We start from the raw sequence: 18518 nt of genomic DNA, 5'->3' as shown, positions 1-18518 counted from the left end.
GCAGGTGGATAGGGTAGTTAAGAAAGCTTATGGGATGTTAGCTTTCATAAGTCGAGGGATTGAGTTTAAGAGCCGCGAGGTAATGATGCAGCTTTACAAAACTCTGGTAAGACCACACTTGGAGTACTGTGTCCAGTTCTGGTCGCCTCATTATAGGAAGGATGTGGAAGCGTTGGAAAGGGTGCAGAGGAGATTTACCAGGATGCTGCCTGGTTTAGAGAGTATGGATTGTGAGGAGAGACTAAGGGAGCTAGGGCTTTACTCTTTGGAGAGAAGGAGGATGAGGGGAGACATGATAGAGGTGTACAAAATACCAATGCTCAATACAAGAGGGCATGGCTTTAAAGTTCAAGGGAGATATCAGAGGGAGGTTTTTTAGCCAGAGAGTGGTTGGGGCGTGGAATGCGCTGCCTGGGGTGGTGGTGGAGGCAGGTACATTGGTCAAATTCAAGAGATTACTAGATAAGCATATGGAGGAATTTAAAATAGAGGAATATGTGGGAGGAAGGGGTTAGATAGTCTTAGGCGAGGTTTAAAGGTCAGCACAACATTGTGGGCCAAAGGGCCTGTATTGTGCTGTACTGTTCTACGTTCTCTATGTGTTTGGTAACTGCATTCACTGTGAGTACTGTACAGCACACAGACACTGCTGTCTTTGCACATTTATTCCATGCTTCCTAATATTGTATAATTTTTGAACCAAAGTCCCGGAGTTTAATAAACAGTGGATAATTAGAATGTACCCGATTATTCTGCCAAAGCAAATCTACAGACCTGTTAGGGGGCCGTATTTCATGTTAATACCAGGGCTTCATCACTAAAATCTGTGGTCGATTCACTTGTAAATCTCATACCCCAGTTTGATTCATATCTCCGTTACAGTGCCAAGTAAATAGACCCAGACATAACCAAAGAAGTTGGTTTACACTGATGGTCGTTCACATACGCTGCTCCAAACACTCCCACCCTCACCCCAGTAAGTGGTGCAGAGTGAAGGGGAGGTACTGGGGGGCAAGAAAATGGTTACAGATCAGCAGATAATGTCCCACACAATCATTGTCCCATAGCATCATTAAACCATGCTTGTCACCTCTACCTCAGGCTTAATACACCAAACCAAAATTAAAGCATACCCCCAGTATACCAAGTGTATACCAATCACATACACATTGATGAAGTATTGCACCCACTGTGTACCATCCCCCAGCATATAATGAGAATGGTACATATATGGCATACAAAGTTTTTCACTGTACCTCAGTACTTGTGAGAATCATAAACCAATTTACCAGTTTACCAGGGTATGTGTTACACTGTGCTGTACCTTCACTGCAGTAAGTGCATCTCGCTGGTGGAGTGACAGGGGATTTTTTTTTACACAGGAACACAACACTTTGACCTAAATTCTCTCTGTGTCCAAGGCACCTGTTCTCACCCCTCTGCACCTGTCCCTCTGCTGCTTCCCCTTGCGATTCACCCTGACCACTCCTCAGCTGGCTCTGTGCAAACCGTATCTTATTCTGATTGCATTTGTCAGTGACTTGTCCTTTATTTCCGATTAGTTCCGGATCCTCCGCGTTTTCCCTGCAGCTTCTCATCAACCACCTTATCCAACAACTACTGTAAATTTAAAGATGAAGAAACAACAAGATGCTGGAGGAACTCAGCAGGCCAGGCAGCATCCGTGGAGAAAAGCAGGCGATCAATGCTTCTGGTCAGGACCCTTCTTCAGGACTGAAGGTAGGAAAAGGGGAAGCCCAATATATAGGAGGGAAAAGCAGAGCAGTGATAGGTGGACAAAAGAGGGGAGGTGGGGTGGGCACAGGGTGGTGATAGGTAGATGCAGGTAACTTTACATAACTTGAAAGACATTTATTAGATCATGTTTAACCTTCTCCCTGCTAGAGAAAGTACCCCAGCACTTTCAGACACAAGGGACTATATCCACCCCCAATAACTCACTCCAAAATATCTCCCCAATAATATATCACCCCATTCAGAATACCTCACCCCAATCTCCACACTCATAATCTATCATCCCTATCCATCGCACATAACATATAACCCGATATATCACATAACATAGCATACAGGTATATCACACCCACAATATATCATCCTGTTACACATGTTACAGAGAATCATAAAACCAAAGGAAATTTAGGAGATAGAAGGAGGCAGGGAACTATTCACCCCACATCTCATGATATGAAAATAAGCCCAACCCCATCTTCTCACCTGGGTCTGCAGCCCTCAGGTCATTCTCTTTGAATACACCTGTATTTTCGTATCATGCGATGAGGGATCCTGCCTTACCACAACGTAGCGCACCAGCCACCACTTCAGGTCTCTACGTTCCCAGGGGAGAAATGTCGAATACTTAGGGCATAGGTTTAAGGTGAGAGGGGGGAAGTTTAAAGGAGATGTGCGGGGCAAGTTTTTTTCCTCAGGGAAGGGTGGGTACCTGGAACGGGCTGTCAGGGATAGTAGTGGGAGCAGATATGATAGGAGCGCTCAAGAGGTTGTTAAACAGGCACGTGGATATGCAGGGAAGGGAGGGATATGGACCATGTGCAGGCAGAAGGGATTGGTTTAATTTGGCTTCAAGCTCAGCAGAGACATTGTGAGCCATAGGGCCTGTTCTTGTTCTGTACTGTTCCATGTTGTTCTATGTCTACGTTCATGGCCAAGGTTGTACGTTGTGAGCCCGGTCTCACTGTGCTACTTCCTGCACTGATTTATAAACTCAGCTGTCCTCCATTACCAGTCCAAGGTCCTACCCCCGCCTTTCGTAGGGATGTGAGTGGAGTGAGGGTGGAGAAAGTGTCCAGTCCTGGTATTACAGTCAGCATGGGCATGGGCTCCATGGATCACCTGACCTCTTCCTACCTCCAGTATCCATGGTAACACCCTGACTGCATCATCTGCACGGTGTTGAGTCCTGATATAGTGTGGACTAAGTTCAGGAGGTCTACACTCCAACGCCCATTTCATTCAAGAAACTATCTGCTGGAGGAACTCAGCAGGTAGGGCAGCAGATGTGGGGGGAAGGGAACTGTTGACGGCTCTGCACCAGGACTCGGAGTGGGGAGGGGAGATGGCCAGTATAATTTTACCCCATTTCATATCTCCCCTCCAATCTTAGTGCGAAGATTAACAGTGCCAAACAAGTTGAGTTAGAATTGTGGTTTAGAAATCTCTGAATGTCCTAGCTATTTGTTCTAATGCAAAGATAAACAGGGTCAGCAAATAATACAGCAAGAAATGAAATGAACAAAGTCAGAGTTAGACTTGGATTCCAGCGTGGACTCTCCCCGATGTTCAGCTGGACATTCTGATCAAGCAATGCAGTTGGTTGTTGAACGGGGCACCTATGCAGAGGGGCGCAGAGGAGTGGCTTCAATGCTGACATCCCTCTGCCTTTTCTTGCGCTGTTTCCGAGTTATGGATAGGTGCACGAGGGCGACGATGATGGAGAGCCCTGTCCGTGGGGAAAGAGAAGGGTGATGGAGGATTCGCCCCGCCAATAGGAAGAAAACAGCAGCACATTACCCAGCACCTCTCACAGCCTCAAGCCAAGTACCGTGCTCTATTCTCACTGCCTCGGGAAAGCAGCCAACATAATCAAAGACCCCACCCACCCCGGACATTCTCTCTTCTCCCCCCTCCCATCGGGCAGAAGATACAAAAGCCTGAAAGCGCGTACCACCAGCTCAAGCACAGCTTCTGTCCCGCTGTTATAAGACTATTGAACAGTCCCCTAGTACGATAAGATGGGCTCTTGACCTCACAATCTACCTTGTTATGGCCTTGCACCTTATTGTCTGCCTGCACTGCACTTTCTCTGTAACTGTAACACTTTATTCTGCATTCTGTTATTGTTTTCCCTTGTACTACCTCAATGCACTGATGTCAGTGTCTCGGATTGTCAGGAAGTAGAGGCAAGAATCGGCTATTCAGCTCCTTGTGCGTGCTGCATTATTCATTAGCATCATCGCTGATATTTTACCTCAATGTCATTTTCCTGCCTTATCCCAAATTCTTCCAGTGTCATCAGATCCTATCAACCTCAGTGAATGCACTCAGGGAGCCTCCGCCAGGGCAGAGAATTCCAAAGATTCACCACACTCTGAGTGAAGACCTACCTTCTCATATCTGTCCTCAGTAGCCAACCCCCTACATGAGATCTCAATTTCTTCTCTCTCTCTCTGTCTCACTCTTTTTCTCTCTCTTTCTTTCTCTCTGACTGTCACGATCACTCTCTGACTCATTTTCTCTCTCTCTGACACATTCTGACTTGCTCTGACTCTCCCTCTCTCTGACTCTCAGTCTCTCTGACTCACTCCTTCTCTGTCTCTCTCTCTCTCTCTGACTCTCTCTCTCTGACACATTCTGACTTGCTCTTTCTGACTCTCTCTCACACACTCACACACACACACTCACACTCACAGACACACTCACATTCACACACACTCACACACACTCACAGACACACACTCACACTCACAGATACACTCACAGACACACACTCACACACACTCACAGACACACACTCACACTCACAGATACACTCACAGACACACACTCACACACACTCACAGACACACACTCACACTCACAGATACATTCACAGACACAGACTCACACACACTCACAGACACACACTCACACTCACAAGATCAGGCAGAGTTTCTGCTTCATACCCATCTCACTGCTTTTCCCAATACGAATCCAATAGATCGGCACGTTCTTCATGGGAGCTGTTCTACATTCCTAACAAAGTGCTTAGTCTTATAATCCATCAAGAACCGTTTCTACACAGACCGCCACTTACCGATCACAGCTAAGGTGCCAGCAGTGGTGCTGACTGCAGACAATATAGTTGGTTTACCCTGAATCGGCTCAACCTCAATCCTGCATTCACCCTGGGAATTGCAGGTACAAATATGCACTGCAAAGGAAAGAGAGAATGTGAAATGTAAACACAATCTGCTGGGAATACTCGGCAGGTCAGACAGCATCTGTAGAGTCAATGCTTCAGGCTGAAGACAGTTTAGGATGCAGGGAAAGTTGAGGGAAGGGGCAATGCATTAACCTGTCCATGCACAACCCTAACCCTACCTCAGCAATGGAACACTACGGACTACCTCTTGCACTCCCGTGGACTGGACTCTGATTGTGTCATTTTTTGCACTAATGTCTTGTTTTGCACACTGTCTGGTATAATTTACACTGTCTGTATCTACGTGCCTGTGATGCTTTTGCAAGCAAGTTTTTCACTATACCTGTACCTCACCGTACTTGTGCACGTGACAATAAACTCAACTCGACTTGAGAGGAAAACAACAGGGTACTGACAGGGTGTCAGTCAGGAGAGGTCAAGTGATGAAAGGGATGTTGTTTGAAGTAAAAATGGGGATATTAAAGAAAGAATGGATGGGTTTTGGAGGAGGTAGGGGACGAAATGGTAACAGAAGGATTGATGCCTGAGGAAGTGGGGATCAGGATAAACATTTGAATTGTTCAATTCAATGCTGAATCCACAGGACAAAGCTGTGCCTAGTTGGGAGATGAGATGATGTTTCCTGATCTTACGCTGGGCTTCATTGGAACACTGTAGGAGGCCAAGAAGATAGGCTAGAGTGGGAGTGGGATAGAGAAGTGACCAACAACTTGCAGACTGAAAGGACATTCTCCACAACGTGCCCACCCGGTGTTTGGTTGACTTAACGTGGAGGAGACCACGTCGTGAGCACCAGATGCAGTGCAGTAAGGTTGAAGAGGTGCAAGGCACTGCCTGACCTGGAAGGACTGTTTGGTGCCTTAGAACATAACATAGAACAGTACAACATGGCCCACCATGTCTGCACTGACCATGATGTTTAAGGTAATCCCATCTGCCTGCACGTGGTCCATCTCCCTCCATTCCCTGCCTGTTCATGTTCTGTCTAAATATCTCTTAAATGTTGCTGCTGTATCTGCTTCCACCTGGCAGCCCGTTCCAGGCACCTACAACTCTCTGTGGAAAAAACTTGCCTCATAAATCTCCTTTAAACTTTCTCCTTTCACCTATGCCCTCCAGTATTTGACATTTCCACCCAGGGAGAAAGACTCTGACAATCTACTCTTACCCATGCTTCTCGGAACTTTATAAACCTCTATCAAGTCTCCCCTCAGCTCCTGACACCCCAGAGAAAACAATCCAAGTCTGTCCAATCTCTCCTTATAGCTAATACTCTCTAATCCAGGCAGCATCCCGGTAAACCTCTTCTGCACCCTCTCCAAAGCCTCCACATCTTTCCTGTAATGGGGCGACCAGAACTGCACACAATACTTCAAATGTGGCCCAAGCCAAGTTTTATACAACTTCAACATGACTTCCTGACTTTTAGACTCAACACCCTGACCTATGAAGGGAAGTATGCCATGCACCTTCTCTACCACCTTATCTACTTGTGTTGCCACTTTCAGGAAGCTATGGACTTGTACCCCGAGATCCCTCTGTACATCAATACTCCTAAGGGTACTGTCATTTACTGTACACTTTCCCCTGACATTTGACCTCTCAAAGTGCAACACCTCACACTTGCCCAGATTAAACTCCATCTGCCGTTTCTCTGCCCATATCTCTAGATGATCTATAATCAACAGGGAATTGGTGGGCATGTGTGATAGAGAATACGTTGCAGGGGCACAGGGAAATAAGAAGGGGGGAGTGGGACTAATGAGATTGCTTCCTTGAGAACTGGCATGGACCCGATGGGGTGGATGGCCTCCATTTGTGATGTTATGGTATAAGACAGCTCCCAACAGCAGGTCTGACAGTCAGGGTGGCTGGAGCTTAGATAGACCGTACAGTGGAGGAGCAAACCATGTGAAACCAAGGTCCGTAGCCGAAAGTTGTCATTGTCTGCCCATTGAAGGAATGGGAATGTTACCCTGATTATTGCCCAGGTGAAATTGGGAGAGCTTCCTGAGGTATTTAACTGTTTTCATTACACAGGCAACACATTTTAGTACCAGCATTTATTGCCCATCCCTAATTGCCCCGAGAAGGTGTTGGTGAGCTGTCACGTTGAACCACTTCAGTCCTTCAGTGAAGGTGCTCCCACAGTGCTGTTAGAGAGAGTTCAAGGATTTAGACCCAGAAATGATGAAGGAACAGTGATATACTTCCAGTTCGAGATGGCGTATGACTTGAAGGGGAACCTATAGGTGGTGGTGTTCCCAAGTACCTGCTGCCTTTGTCCTCCTCACTGTTGGAGGTGATGGGTGTGGGACTGGCTGTCTGGGCAAGTGACTGCAGTGTATTTTGTAGACAGTACGTACTGCAGCCCTGAGCTTGATTTAGAACTTCCTACTCACCAGACGTATTGTAATGAGTCATATAGTAATACATGATGGAAACAGGCCCTTCAGCCCAACTGGTCCATGTTGACCAAGTCCCATCTAAGCTGGTCCCATTTGCCCACGTTTGGCCCATATCCCTCTGAACCTTTCCTCTCCATGTACCTGTCCAAATGTCCTTTAAATGTTGTTATTTTACCTGCTTCAACCACTTCCTCTGGCAGCTTGTTCCAGATACGTGCCACCCTCTGTGTGAAGAAATTGCCCATCAGGGCACCTTTAAATCTTTCCCCTCTCACCTAAAACCTGTGCCCTCTAATTTTTGATTCTTTTTCACTGGAAAAAGACTGTGTGCATTCACCCTATCGATGCCCCTCAGATTTTATACACCTCTATAAGACCACCCCTCAGTCTCATTCACTCCAAGGAATAAAGTCCCAGCCTGCCCAACCTCTCCCTATAACTCGGGACCTCGAGTCCTGGCAACATTCTCGTAAATCTTCTTTGCACTCTTTCCAACTTAATGACGTCTTTCCTATAACAGGGTGACCAAAACTGTACACAGTACTCTAAGTGCAGCCTCACCAACGTGTTGTATGACTGCAACATAACATCCGAACTCCTGTAATGGAATAAAAGGCTCATTGAACTAGTAAGTGTGTTTACGAGGGTGGGTGACTCTGCAAACCTCTTAGATTTAGGGGGTATTTTTACCCCGTGTTTTACCTGGTAGGGTTTCTCTGAGTCTCACTGTCGCATTCCCTTTCTTGCTGAGGGCAATCACAACCTGGTACACTCCCGGTTCCACCCAGCTCAGACCAATAGACAGAAACGCGAGAGTGTCTGAAAGAAATGTGGACCATCAGTGTAGGAACTTCACAAAGCTTCCCGTAAACCAACCCATTAACCAGCTATAGGGTACTGACGAAAATAGCAATGTCTTGCACCGTTTAGATGTCCCAATGTAATTTATAACCAATGAGATACTACCTGGAGCATGGTCACTGCTGTAATGCAGCATTTGTGCACAGCAAGCTCCCACAAAATGCCAGGTGATAAAGTTGAGGTTTATATATATTACATATCCATTCAAGGGATGTGGCTTCACAGGGCATTTAATTGCCCATCGCTAGTTGACCCTTGTGAAGGTGGTGGTGAGATGCCTTCTTGGACCACTTCAGTGGTGTGGGTACACCCACAATGGTGCTAAGGAGGGAGTTCCAGGATTTTGACTCAGTGACGGTGAAGGTAAGGCAATATGTTTCCAATTCAGGATGGCGTGCAGCTTGGAGGGCAACTTGTGCGAAAAACAAGATGCTGGTGAAACTCAGAGGGTCAAGCAGCACCTGTGGAGGGAAGTGGACAGTCGATGTTGATCTTGACCCACTGAGCTCCTCCAGCAGATTGTTGCTCCAGGTTCCAGCATCTGCAGTCTCCTGTGTCTCCCATGTTCTGCTGGTGGTTATAAGGGAGAGATATAGGTTGGCCAGAACACCAGCAATAATTTTGTCACTCATCTGTGAGATTTATACATCCACCAGAGAGGACAGATGTCAATTTAATTACTTATTCAGGTTGTATCAAGGGCAGCACTTATTGCCCATCCCTAGTTGGCCCGGAATATATTTCCTTTCTCGGCCATAGAACCATAGAACCATACAGCACAAAACAGGCCCTTTGGCCCACCATGTTGTGCTGTCCATCAGACCACCCTCACACTACCTAACCCCTTCCTCCCGCATATCCCTCTATCTCACATTCCTCCATATGCCTATCCAACAAGCTCTTGAACCTGTTCAATGTATCTGCCTCCACCACCACCCCAGGCAGTGCATTCCATGCACCAACCACTCTTTGGGTGAAAAACCTCCCTCTGACATCTCCCCTGAACCTCACACCCATAACCTTAAAGCCATGACCTCTCGTCTTGAGCATTGGTGCCCTGGGAAGGAGGCGCTGACTGTCTACTCTATCTATTCCTCTCAATATTTTATATACCTCTATCATGTCTCCTCTCATCCTCCTCCTTTCCAGTGAATAAAGCCCTAGCACCTTAAACCTCTCCTCATATTCAATACCCTCCAATCCAGGCAGCATCCTGGTAAATCTCCTCTGCACCCTCTCCAACGCCTCCACATCCTTCCTATAATGAGGCGACCAGAACTGAACACAGTACTCTAAATGTGGCCTAACTAGAGTTTTGTAAAGCTGCATCATAACCTCGCGGCTCTTAAACTCAATCCCACGATTTATGAAAGCCAACATCCCATTGGCCTTCTTAACTGCTCTTTCCACCTGTGAGGCAACTTTCAACGAACTGTGAATATGAACCCCCAGATCCCTCTGCTCCTCCACACTGCCAAGTACCTTGCCATTTACCCTGTACTCTGCCCTGGAGTTTGTCCTTCCAAAGTGTACCACCTCACACTTCTCCGGATTGAACACCATCTGCCACTTGTCAGCCCAGCTCTGCATCCTATCAATATCCCTCTGTAAGTTCCAACAGCCCTCCACACTATCCACAACACCGCCTATCTTAGTGTCGTCCGCAAACTTACTAACCCAGCCCTCCACCCCCTCATCTAAGTCATCTATAAATATCACAAAAAGTAGAGGTCCCAGAACCGATCCCTGCGGGACACCACTAGTCACTGCCTTCCAATCTGAGGGCACTCCCTCCACCACAACCCTCTGCTTTCTACAGGCAAGCCAATTCCTAATCCACACAGCCAAGCTTCCTTGGATCCCTCGGCCTCTGACCTTCTGAAGAAGCCTATCATGAGGAACCTTATCAAACGCCTTACTAAAATCCATATAGACCACATCCACCGCACTACCCTCATCAATCTTCCTGGTCACCTCCTCAAGGAACTCTATCAGGCTTGTGAGGCAAGATCTTCCCTTCACAAAGCCATGCTGGCTGTCCCTAATCAGTCCATGATTCTCTAGGTGTTCATAAATCCTATCCCTTAGAATCCTTTCTAACAGCTTACCCACCACAGACGTGAGACTCACCGGTCTATAATTCCCTGGCCTATCCCTATTACCTTTTTTGAACAAGGGGACCACATTCGCAATCCTCCAATCCTCCAGCACCACCCCCGTAGACAACGAGGACTCAAAGATCCTTACCAGCGGTTCAGCAATCTCCTCCCTAGCCTCTCGAAGCAGCCTGGGGAAAATCCTGTCAGGCCCCGGAGATTTATCTGTCTTAATATTATTTAACAACTTCAACACGTCCTCTCTCTTGATATCTACAACCTCAAGAACATTACCCCTACCAGCACTCCCTTCCGCATCATCAAGACCCCTCTCCCTGGTGAATACCGAAGAGAAGTACTCATTCAGAACTTCTCCCACTTCCGCCGCCTCCAGGCACATTCTCCCACCTTTGTCCTTAATCGGACCTACCTTCACCCTAGCCATCCTCCTACCCTTCACGTACTTGAAAAAGGCCTTGGGATTTTCCTTAACCCTACTAGCCAAAGCCTTTTCATGTCCCCTTCTAGCTCTCCTCAGCCCTTTCTTAAGTTCCTTCCTCGCTACCCTATATTCCTCACAGGCCCTGTCTGAACCTTGCTGCTTATACCTCACGTATGCTACCTTCTTCTCCCTAACAAGTCGTTCCACCTCTCTCGTCACCCACGGTTCCTTCACCCTGCCATTCCTTCTCCGCCTCACCGGGACATATTTATCCCTAACATCCTGCATAAGATCCCTGAACATCGACCACATCCCCATGGTACATTTTCCTTCAAAAAGGACATCCCAATTTACACTCCCAAGTTCTCTCCTTATAGCCTCGTAGTTAGCCCTTCCCCAATTGAAAAACCTCTTGTCCTCTCTGCACCTGTCCCTGTCCATGACAATTTTAAAGGTTATGGAGCAATGGTCACTGTCCCCCAAATGCTCACCCACCAATAGATCCTTCACCTGTCCCGGTTCATTTCCTAAAACTAGATCTAGCATGGCATTCCCTCTAGTCGGCCTGTCAACATACTGCGTCAGGAATCCCTCCTGGACACATTTAACAAATTCTGTCCCATCTAAACCTTTGGCACTAAGCAGGTTCCAGTCTATATTTGGGAAGTTGAAGTCTCCCATTATAACAACCCTGTTATTTCTGCTTCTCTCCAAACACTGCCTGCCAGTCTGCTCCTCTATATCTCTACTGCTACCGGGGGGCCTATAGAATACTCCTAGTAGAGTAACTGCTCTTTTCTTGTTCCTTAACTCCAACCATACGGACTCTAGAGATGATCCTTCTACAACATCCATCTTTTCCACAGCCGTAACAGTGTCCCTGACCAGTATCGCCACCCCTCCTCCTCTTCTCCCCCCTTCCCTACCCCTCTTAAAACACCGAAAACCAGGAATATTCAATATCCACTCCTCTCCTGACGTCAGCCACGTCTCAGTAATAGCCACGATATCAGAGTCCCCCATACTTATCCAAGCCCTCAGTTCATCCCCCTTATTCCTGACACTTCTTGCATTTAAGTAAACACACTTCAGTCCATCTACCTTACTACTTTTACAGCCTGTACTCTGCTTCTCCTTCCCCAAAGCCTCTCTACCTGTTTGATCTAACTGGCCACATGTAGTCCAGACTAGGTAAGGACGTTACTGAACCAGATGAGCTTTTCCAACAATCCATCAGTACTAAGGACTGGCTGTGCATTAACTTCCACACCAATGGTCTGATTTAAAGTCTGTAGCTACCTTGGTGGGACTTAAACTCAGGCCTCTGGATTCGTGGTCCAGACATTAACCGCAGTGCCATCAGCAAAACATGGGGCAGTGCTCCTTCAGTCTGCACTGGAGGTTCACCTCAATGTTTGCTGACAAGCCTCCTGACTCTGGGGAAGGATTGGCACCCCTGGCCTGGGTCTCACGGATTTTGGGAATGCCTGGATGTAACGCGTTCTCTGTTCCACCATCCTAACCATTCCTTTGATGAATCTTCCATTTCCTCTGCTCCAGTGGCTGCCCATCGACAGACAGAGTCATTGGCACAGTCCTGTGGGACACTGTGATGGCGATCACTTGCTCTTCTCTCCTTGGTGTGCAGAGGAAATCTCCGGAATATTCCAGCAACGGACCAGGAGCGTCCTCCCAGACTTCTTCAATGTGGATCACCAGGTGCGCCACGACAAACAAGGCAGGGTCATCTGCAGGTGTGTTCAGAAAGAAAATGGAGATACCATCACTGATGTGAGGTGGTCCGTCTGAATTAAAGCATCATCAGGCCCCCGTGGCTGGGTCTGAGAAACCTTCAGCAGTCGTAGAGTCACAGAGCAATACAACACAGATACAGGACCTTCAGCCCAACCAGTCCATGCCGACCACGGTGCCCACCTAGCTAGTCCCAATTTCCTGCGTTCGGCCCATATCCCTCCAAGCCTCGCCCCTCCGTGTACCTGTCCAAGTGCTTCTTAAATGATGCTGTTGTACCTGCCTCACCCACTTCCTCTGGCAGCTCGTTCCATATACTCACCACCCTCTGCGTGAAAAAGTTGCCCCTCGGGTCCCTTTTAAATCTTTGCCCTCTCACCTTAAACCTATGCCCCCTAGTTTTGGACTCCCCTACCCTGGGGAAAAGACTGTTACCGTCCACCTTATCTCTGCCTCTCATCATTTTAAACACTTCTATAAGGTCGCCCCTCATTCTCCTACGTTCCAAGGAATAAAGACCCAGCCCGGCCAACCTCTCCCTGTAACTCAGGCCCTCGAGTCCTGGCAACATCCTCATAAGTCTTCTCTGCACTCTTTCCAGTTTAACCACGTCTTTCCTATAACAGGGCGACCAAACTGTACACAGTGCTCCAAGTGCAGCCTCACCAACGACTTGTACAACTGCAACATAATGTCCCAACTCCTATACTCAGTGCCCTGACTGAAGGCCAGCGTGCCAAACACCTTTTACACCACCCTGCCACTTTCAACGAACTATGCACTTGTACTCCAAGGTCCGTCTGTTCCATTACACTCCCTAATGCCTAGTGATGTCCCATTCCATGTGCTCACTGACCTCCAAAGAGAAGCAGCCACTGAACTTTCATCTTTGACCTGAAACACTTCTCCCTTCACATACGCTGACTGACCTGCTGAGTATTCCCAGCATTCCCTGTTAGCTCAGATTTCCAACAACTGCAGCAGTCTGTCTCTCCAAGCTGCAGCTACTGCAGTACTGCATCAAAGCTTCCCCACTTTTATACTTCAAACCCCTTGCAATAAAGGCCAAGCCTTCCTCATGACTGGCTGTACTTGCTCCCCAACCCTTTGCGTTTCATGTACAAAGACCCCAGACCCCCAGTACTTCTGTACGCAATGATCTGTCTGGGTGGCATCCAAACAAAGCTTTTCACTGTGTCTCGGAACATCTGACAATAATAAACCAATTACCCTTTGTTCTGCAACATTTTGTTCTCTTGCTCCGTTTAAATAATGATTTGTTTTTCCCTTCTTCCTTCCAGAGTAGATAACCTCACATTTTCCCACATTATACTCCACCTGCCAACGTCTTGCCCACTCACATATCCCTCTTTGTGCTTTTCTCTAACTATCTCATCTACCTTTGTACCATCAGCAAGATTTGGCTGCAGTACACTCGGTCCCTTCATATCAACATAAATTAGGAGAAGCAGTAGGCTATTCGGCCCTTCAAGCCTGCTCTACTACTAAAGTCATAGAGTCATACATCAGGGAAACAGGCCCTTCAGCCCAACTGGTCCATGACAACCAAGATGCTCATCTAAGCTAGTCCCATTTGCCTGCGTTTGATCCATATTCCTCTCAACCTTTCCTATCCATGGACTTGTCCAAATGTCCTTTAAACGTTGTTAGTGTACCTTGCTTCAACCACTTCCTCTGGCAGCTCGTTCCACATACACTGACCACCCTCTGTGTGAAGAAGTTGCCCCTCAGGTCCCTTTTAAATCTTCCCACTCTCACCTAAAACCTATGCCCTCTAGTTTTTGAGTCCCTTTCCCTGAGAAAAAACTGAGTGCATTCACCCTATCTATGCCCCCTCATGATTTTATACACCTCTATAAGCTCGTCCCTCAGTCTCCTACGCTCCAAGAAATAAAGTCCTCGCCTGGCCAACCTCTCCCTATAGCTCAGGCCTTTGAGTCCTGGCAACATCGTCATAAATCTTCCTTGCACTCTTTCCAGCTTAACGATGTCCTTCCTATAACAGGGTGACCAGAACTGCACACAGTGCTCCAGGTGTGGGCTCACCAATGTCTTCAAAAAAGATCGATCACAGATTAGATTGAGGCTAGATCAGAGATTGAAATCTCTGATCTAGCCTCAATAACCTTTCATTCCCTTGTTTATTGAATATCTATCTACCTTTACCATAAAAATACTCGAAGACTCTGCGTCCACCTCCCTTGGAGGAAGTCTCATGTCCCTCAGAGAAAAATATTTTGCCCCACCTCTATCTGGGTCAAAAGGAAGATTCTCCCACAAGAGGGAGCACCCTCTCCGTGTTCACCCTGGCAAGGTCCCTCAGGATCTTACATAATTCAATTGTCCACTCTCACCCTTCCTCCAAACTCCAGCAGGTACCAGTCTAACCTGCCCAGCCTTTCATCGTAAGGTGACCTTCCCTTGCAGGGATCCTTCTAGTAAACCTTCCCTGAACTGCTTTCAATGCACTAATGTCCTTCCACCAGGAAACAGGAGCAGGAGTAGGCCACTCGGTCCCTCGAGCCTGCCCCACTCACTCAATATGATCACGGCTGCTCTACCCTAGACATCAACTTCTCCTCTGTGTCAGTTCCCCACAATCATCCACTCCTTGATCATTCCAAAATGTACCCATCTCCAATTTAACTATTTCTAATGATCCGGCCTTCACAGAGGATACAAAAGCTTCAGAACATGTACCACAGGCTCAAGTCTTGAAAGGACCTCTCATACGGTGAAGATGAACTCTTGATCTCCCAATCTACCTCAGTGTAGCCCTTGCACTTTATCTGTCTGTCTGCACTGAACTTTCTCTGTAACTGTAACTCTATATTCTACATTCTTTTTTCCATTTTACTACCTCCATGTACTTATGTACAGAATGATCTGTCCAGATGGCATGCAGACAAAAGTTTTTCACTGCATCTCGGTACACGTGACAATAATAAACCAGTTAGAGAACTGCAGAGACTCTCTGACCAGTATGACGTACAGAATCTCAGACATGATCTCACCAGTTCCCTATATAAGTCAAGCACAATCTTCCTACTTTTGCATTCGAGTCCAGCATCAGTAAACAATAATATCCAGTTATCTTGTGGATTAGCATGCTAGCCTTTTTGCGATTCATAGTTTGATGGGCTGAATGGCCTCCTTGTATATCCGAACAATTCTGTGAATCCACGATGAGCAGGGACAGAGTTAAACCAATTGGCAAAAGGCCCAGGAGTGAAACAAAGTTACCCGTGAGCTGCTGGGACTGGAGCGCAGGGCTGGTCGCCCGCTGCAAGCAGACTCAAAACTGGCGGAGGACTCGAAGGAGAAACTTTGCAGGGACGACGGGAGGAGGGGGAGCAAGAGAACGAGGGCTGAATAGCCTCTTGCTGGGGCACACGGATCTGGGAACCAACGATTCCCAGCCCGGTGCTGCCAGACTATCTCCAGTGACTGAAAGTTCCGTGTCCTCTGGATTCTTGCTGAGTGATTGTGTTCCAGTGCAGAACCGGTGGGAGTTCCACAGGCAGCTCCCCACTGCCACCCACAGCTCCTGTGTGGGGGATCTCGGAGTCACGGTATGGAGGGAGGCTGCCAGCATGCCTCGGCCTCAGGAGGGCGTCTGCTGCCCCTCACCCAGTGACCCCCCCCCAGCACCTGGCCCGCTAACCTGGTTCAGCTGACAGCTTGACAGCTCGCTGAATGTGGCTAAGTGGAGCCAGAATAAATATTAGCTTCTGGGCTCTGCAGAAACGTTCCTGAACAGTCGCATCATTGTCAGTGCAATACAGCAGGTTTCTATGGAGATACCAGTCAATTTGTTTTATCACCATCCACGTAACTAACACACTTACACCACTCAGGCCTGACCCTAAGTGTGCTATATTTTGCTTGCCAAGGTCGACGTTGGTGAGGAATGTGTCTCAAGTTCTCAGCATCAGACCTATGAGCTCAGGCAACCTCTGGAATATGGGGAGAGGCGAGGGATTAGAAAGACCCACCCTCCACCCCCAGCTGTCTGAGTCACGAGGTTTTGGTACCCTGAATCCAACACCCAGCTAATGAGCCTGCAGCACCAGAACTTATTGGAGTCACAGAGTCACACACCACGGAAACGGGCCCTTCGGCCCAACTGGTCCACGCCGACCAAGATTCCCATCTAAACTAGTCCCATTTGTCCGTGTTTGGCCCATATCCCTCTAAACCTTTCCTATCCATGGACCTGTCCAAGTGCCTTTTAAATGTTGTTAATGTACCTGCCTCAACCACTTCCTCGGGCAGCTCGTTCCATATACTGACCACCCTCTGGGTGAAAAAGTTGCCCTTCAAGTTCCTATTAAATCTCTCCCCTCTCACCTTAAACCTGTGCCCTCTAGTTCTTGATTCCCCAACCCTGGGAAAAAGATTGTGTGCATTCACCCTATCAGTGCCCCTCATGATGTTATACGCCTCTGTAAGGTCACCCCTCAGGTTCTTATGATCAAGGGAATAAAATCCCAACCTGCTCAGCCTCTCTCCATAACTCAGTCCCTTGAGTCCCGGCAACATCCTTGTAAATCTCCTCTGCACACGTTCCAGGTTAATGCATCTTTCCTACAGCAGGGCGACCAAAACCGAACACAATATTCCAAATGCTTCCAAATATCTTGTACAACTGCAGCATAACATCCCAACTCCTACACTCAATGCCCTGACTGATGAAGGCCAACATGCTAAATGTCTTCTGCACCACACTGTCCACCTGCGACACCACTTTCAGGGAACTATGTACTTGTACTCCTGGGTCCCTCTGTTCTACAACACTCCCAAGGGTCCTACCGTTCACTGTGAAAGTCCTACCTTTACTCGCTAACAAGAACAGAAAATGCTGGAAACACTCAGCAGGTCAGGCAGCATCTGTGGAGAAAGAAAGATAAAGTGAATGATTCAGGTTGAAAGTGTTCAGGACCTGAACCATTCACTTTGCCTTTTCTCCCTCCACAGACGCTGCCTGACCTGCTGAGTGTTTCCAGCATTTTCTGATTTTATTCCAGATTTTAGCATCTGTAGTTTTTCAACTTCCCTTGACAGTGGAACTCATTACCTATTTGACTGATTCCAGACTGTCGATCAATCTTTCACAAGCCTGACATTGTTATGACTAATAAACAAAAAATGTTTTGAAAGTACTAGTGGAGAGAGTTGCCCCTGGCCAGACTGGGTTCTGCCTGCACCAGTCCTGAGCTCCAGAGGAAAGCAGCAAGATACTTCCAAGTCAGGATGGTGTGCATTTAGAGGGAAACCTGCAGGTGGTGGTGTTCCTCTCCTTGTTGGTGGGAGAGGTTGCAGGTTTGGGAGGTGCTGTTGGAATAGCCTGGGCAAGTAACTGCAGTGCATTGTGTAGATGGGCACCGTGCAGCGACTGTGGAGGAAGGGAGTGTTTAGGGTCGTGGACCATATCCCATTTAAGTGGGCTGCTTCATCCTGGATGGTGTCACGTTTTGTATGAGTTGTCGGAGCGGCTCTCTGGGTAACCTGAGGGTATTCCGTCACACTCCGACCTTGTATCTTGTAGATGGTGGAAAGGCCTGGGAGTCTCAGGGAGTGAGTCACTCACTGCAGGTTCCTTGATGCCACACTCGGTCAAGCGCTGCCTTGATGTGGGTGTAGTCACTCTCACATTCAGCTCTTTGGTTTGTGTTTGGACCAAGGGTGAGATGAGGTCTGGAGTGGAGGGTCTCATCAAAACCCATCAGTGAACAAGTCACTGGTGAGAAAGTGAAGTTTGGCGGCACCATGAACGACACCGTTCATCAATTTTTTGTGATTGACAGCGGGCTGACTGGATGGTAATTTGTCAAATAGGACACTTTCTGCTCCATGTGAAGAGGACTTACCTGGGCAATTTTCCACATTGTGGGTAGATACCAATGCTGCAGCGGGGCTGGAGCAGTTTGGAGTGAGGCACAGATAGATCTAGTGAGGCACAGCTCGACCACAAC

At 47.7% G+C, this 18518-nt stretch overlaps 1 protein-coding gene across 3 annotated transcripts in view; it reads right to left on the bottom strand.

The window, feature by feature from the left end:
* Positions 1-1857: 1857 nt before the first annotated feature.
* cdh16 (cadherin 16, KSP-cadherin) overlaps positions 1858-18518 on the bottom strand; it is a 77642-nt gene continuing 60981 nt past the window's right edge. For all 3 annotated transcript variants that reach the window (XM_052028425.1, XM_052028426.1, XM_052028428.1), the window contains exons 15-18: positions 12294-12518; positions 8074-8190; positions 4835-4951; positions 1858-3481 (exon numbers count right to left, since the gene is read on the bottom strand). In XM_052028425.1, coding sequence (XP_051884385.1) covers positions 3372-3481; positions 4835-4951; positions 8074-8190; positions 12294-12518 — 569 coding nt within the window. In that variant the 3' untranslated portion in view covers positions 1858-3371. The remainder of the gene's footprint in view (positions 3482-4834; positions 4952-8073; positions 8191-12293; positions 12519-18518) is intronic.

Source organism: Pristis pectinata, chromosome 13 (assembly GCF_009764475.1).
Source record: "Pristis pectinata isolate sPriPec2 chromosome 13, sPriPec2.1.pri, whole genome shotgun sequence".
Classification (NCBI taxonomy): Eukaryota; Metazoa; Chordata; class Chondrichthyes; order Rhinopristiformes; family Pristidae; genus Pristis; species Pristis pectinata.
Note: the sequence above shows the minus strand (reverse complement) of the source record. Positions and strands in the feature narration are given on the sequence as shown.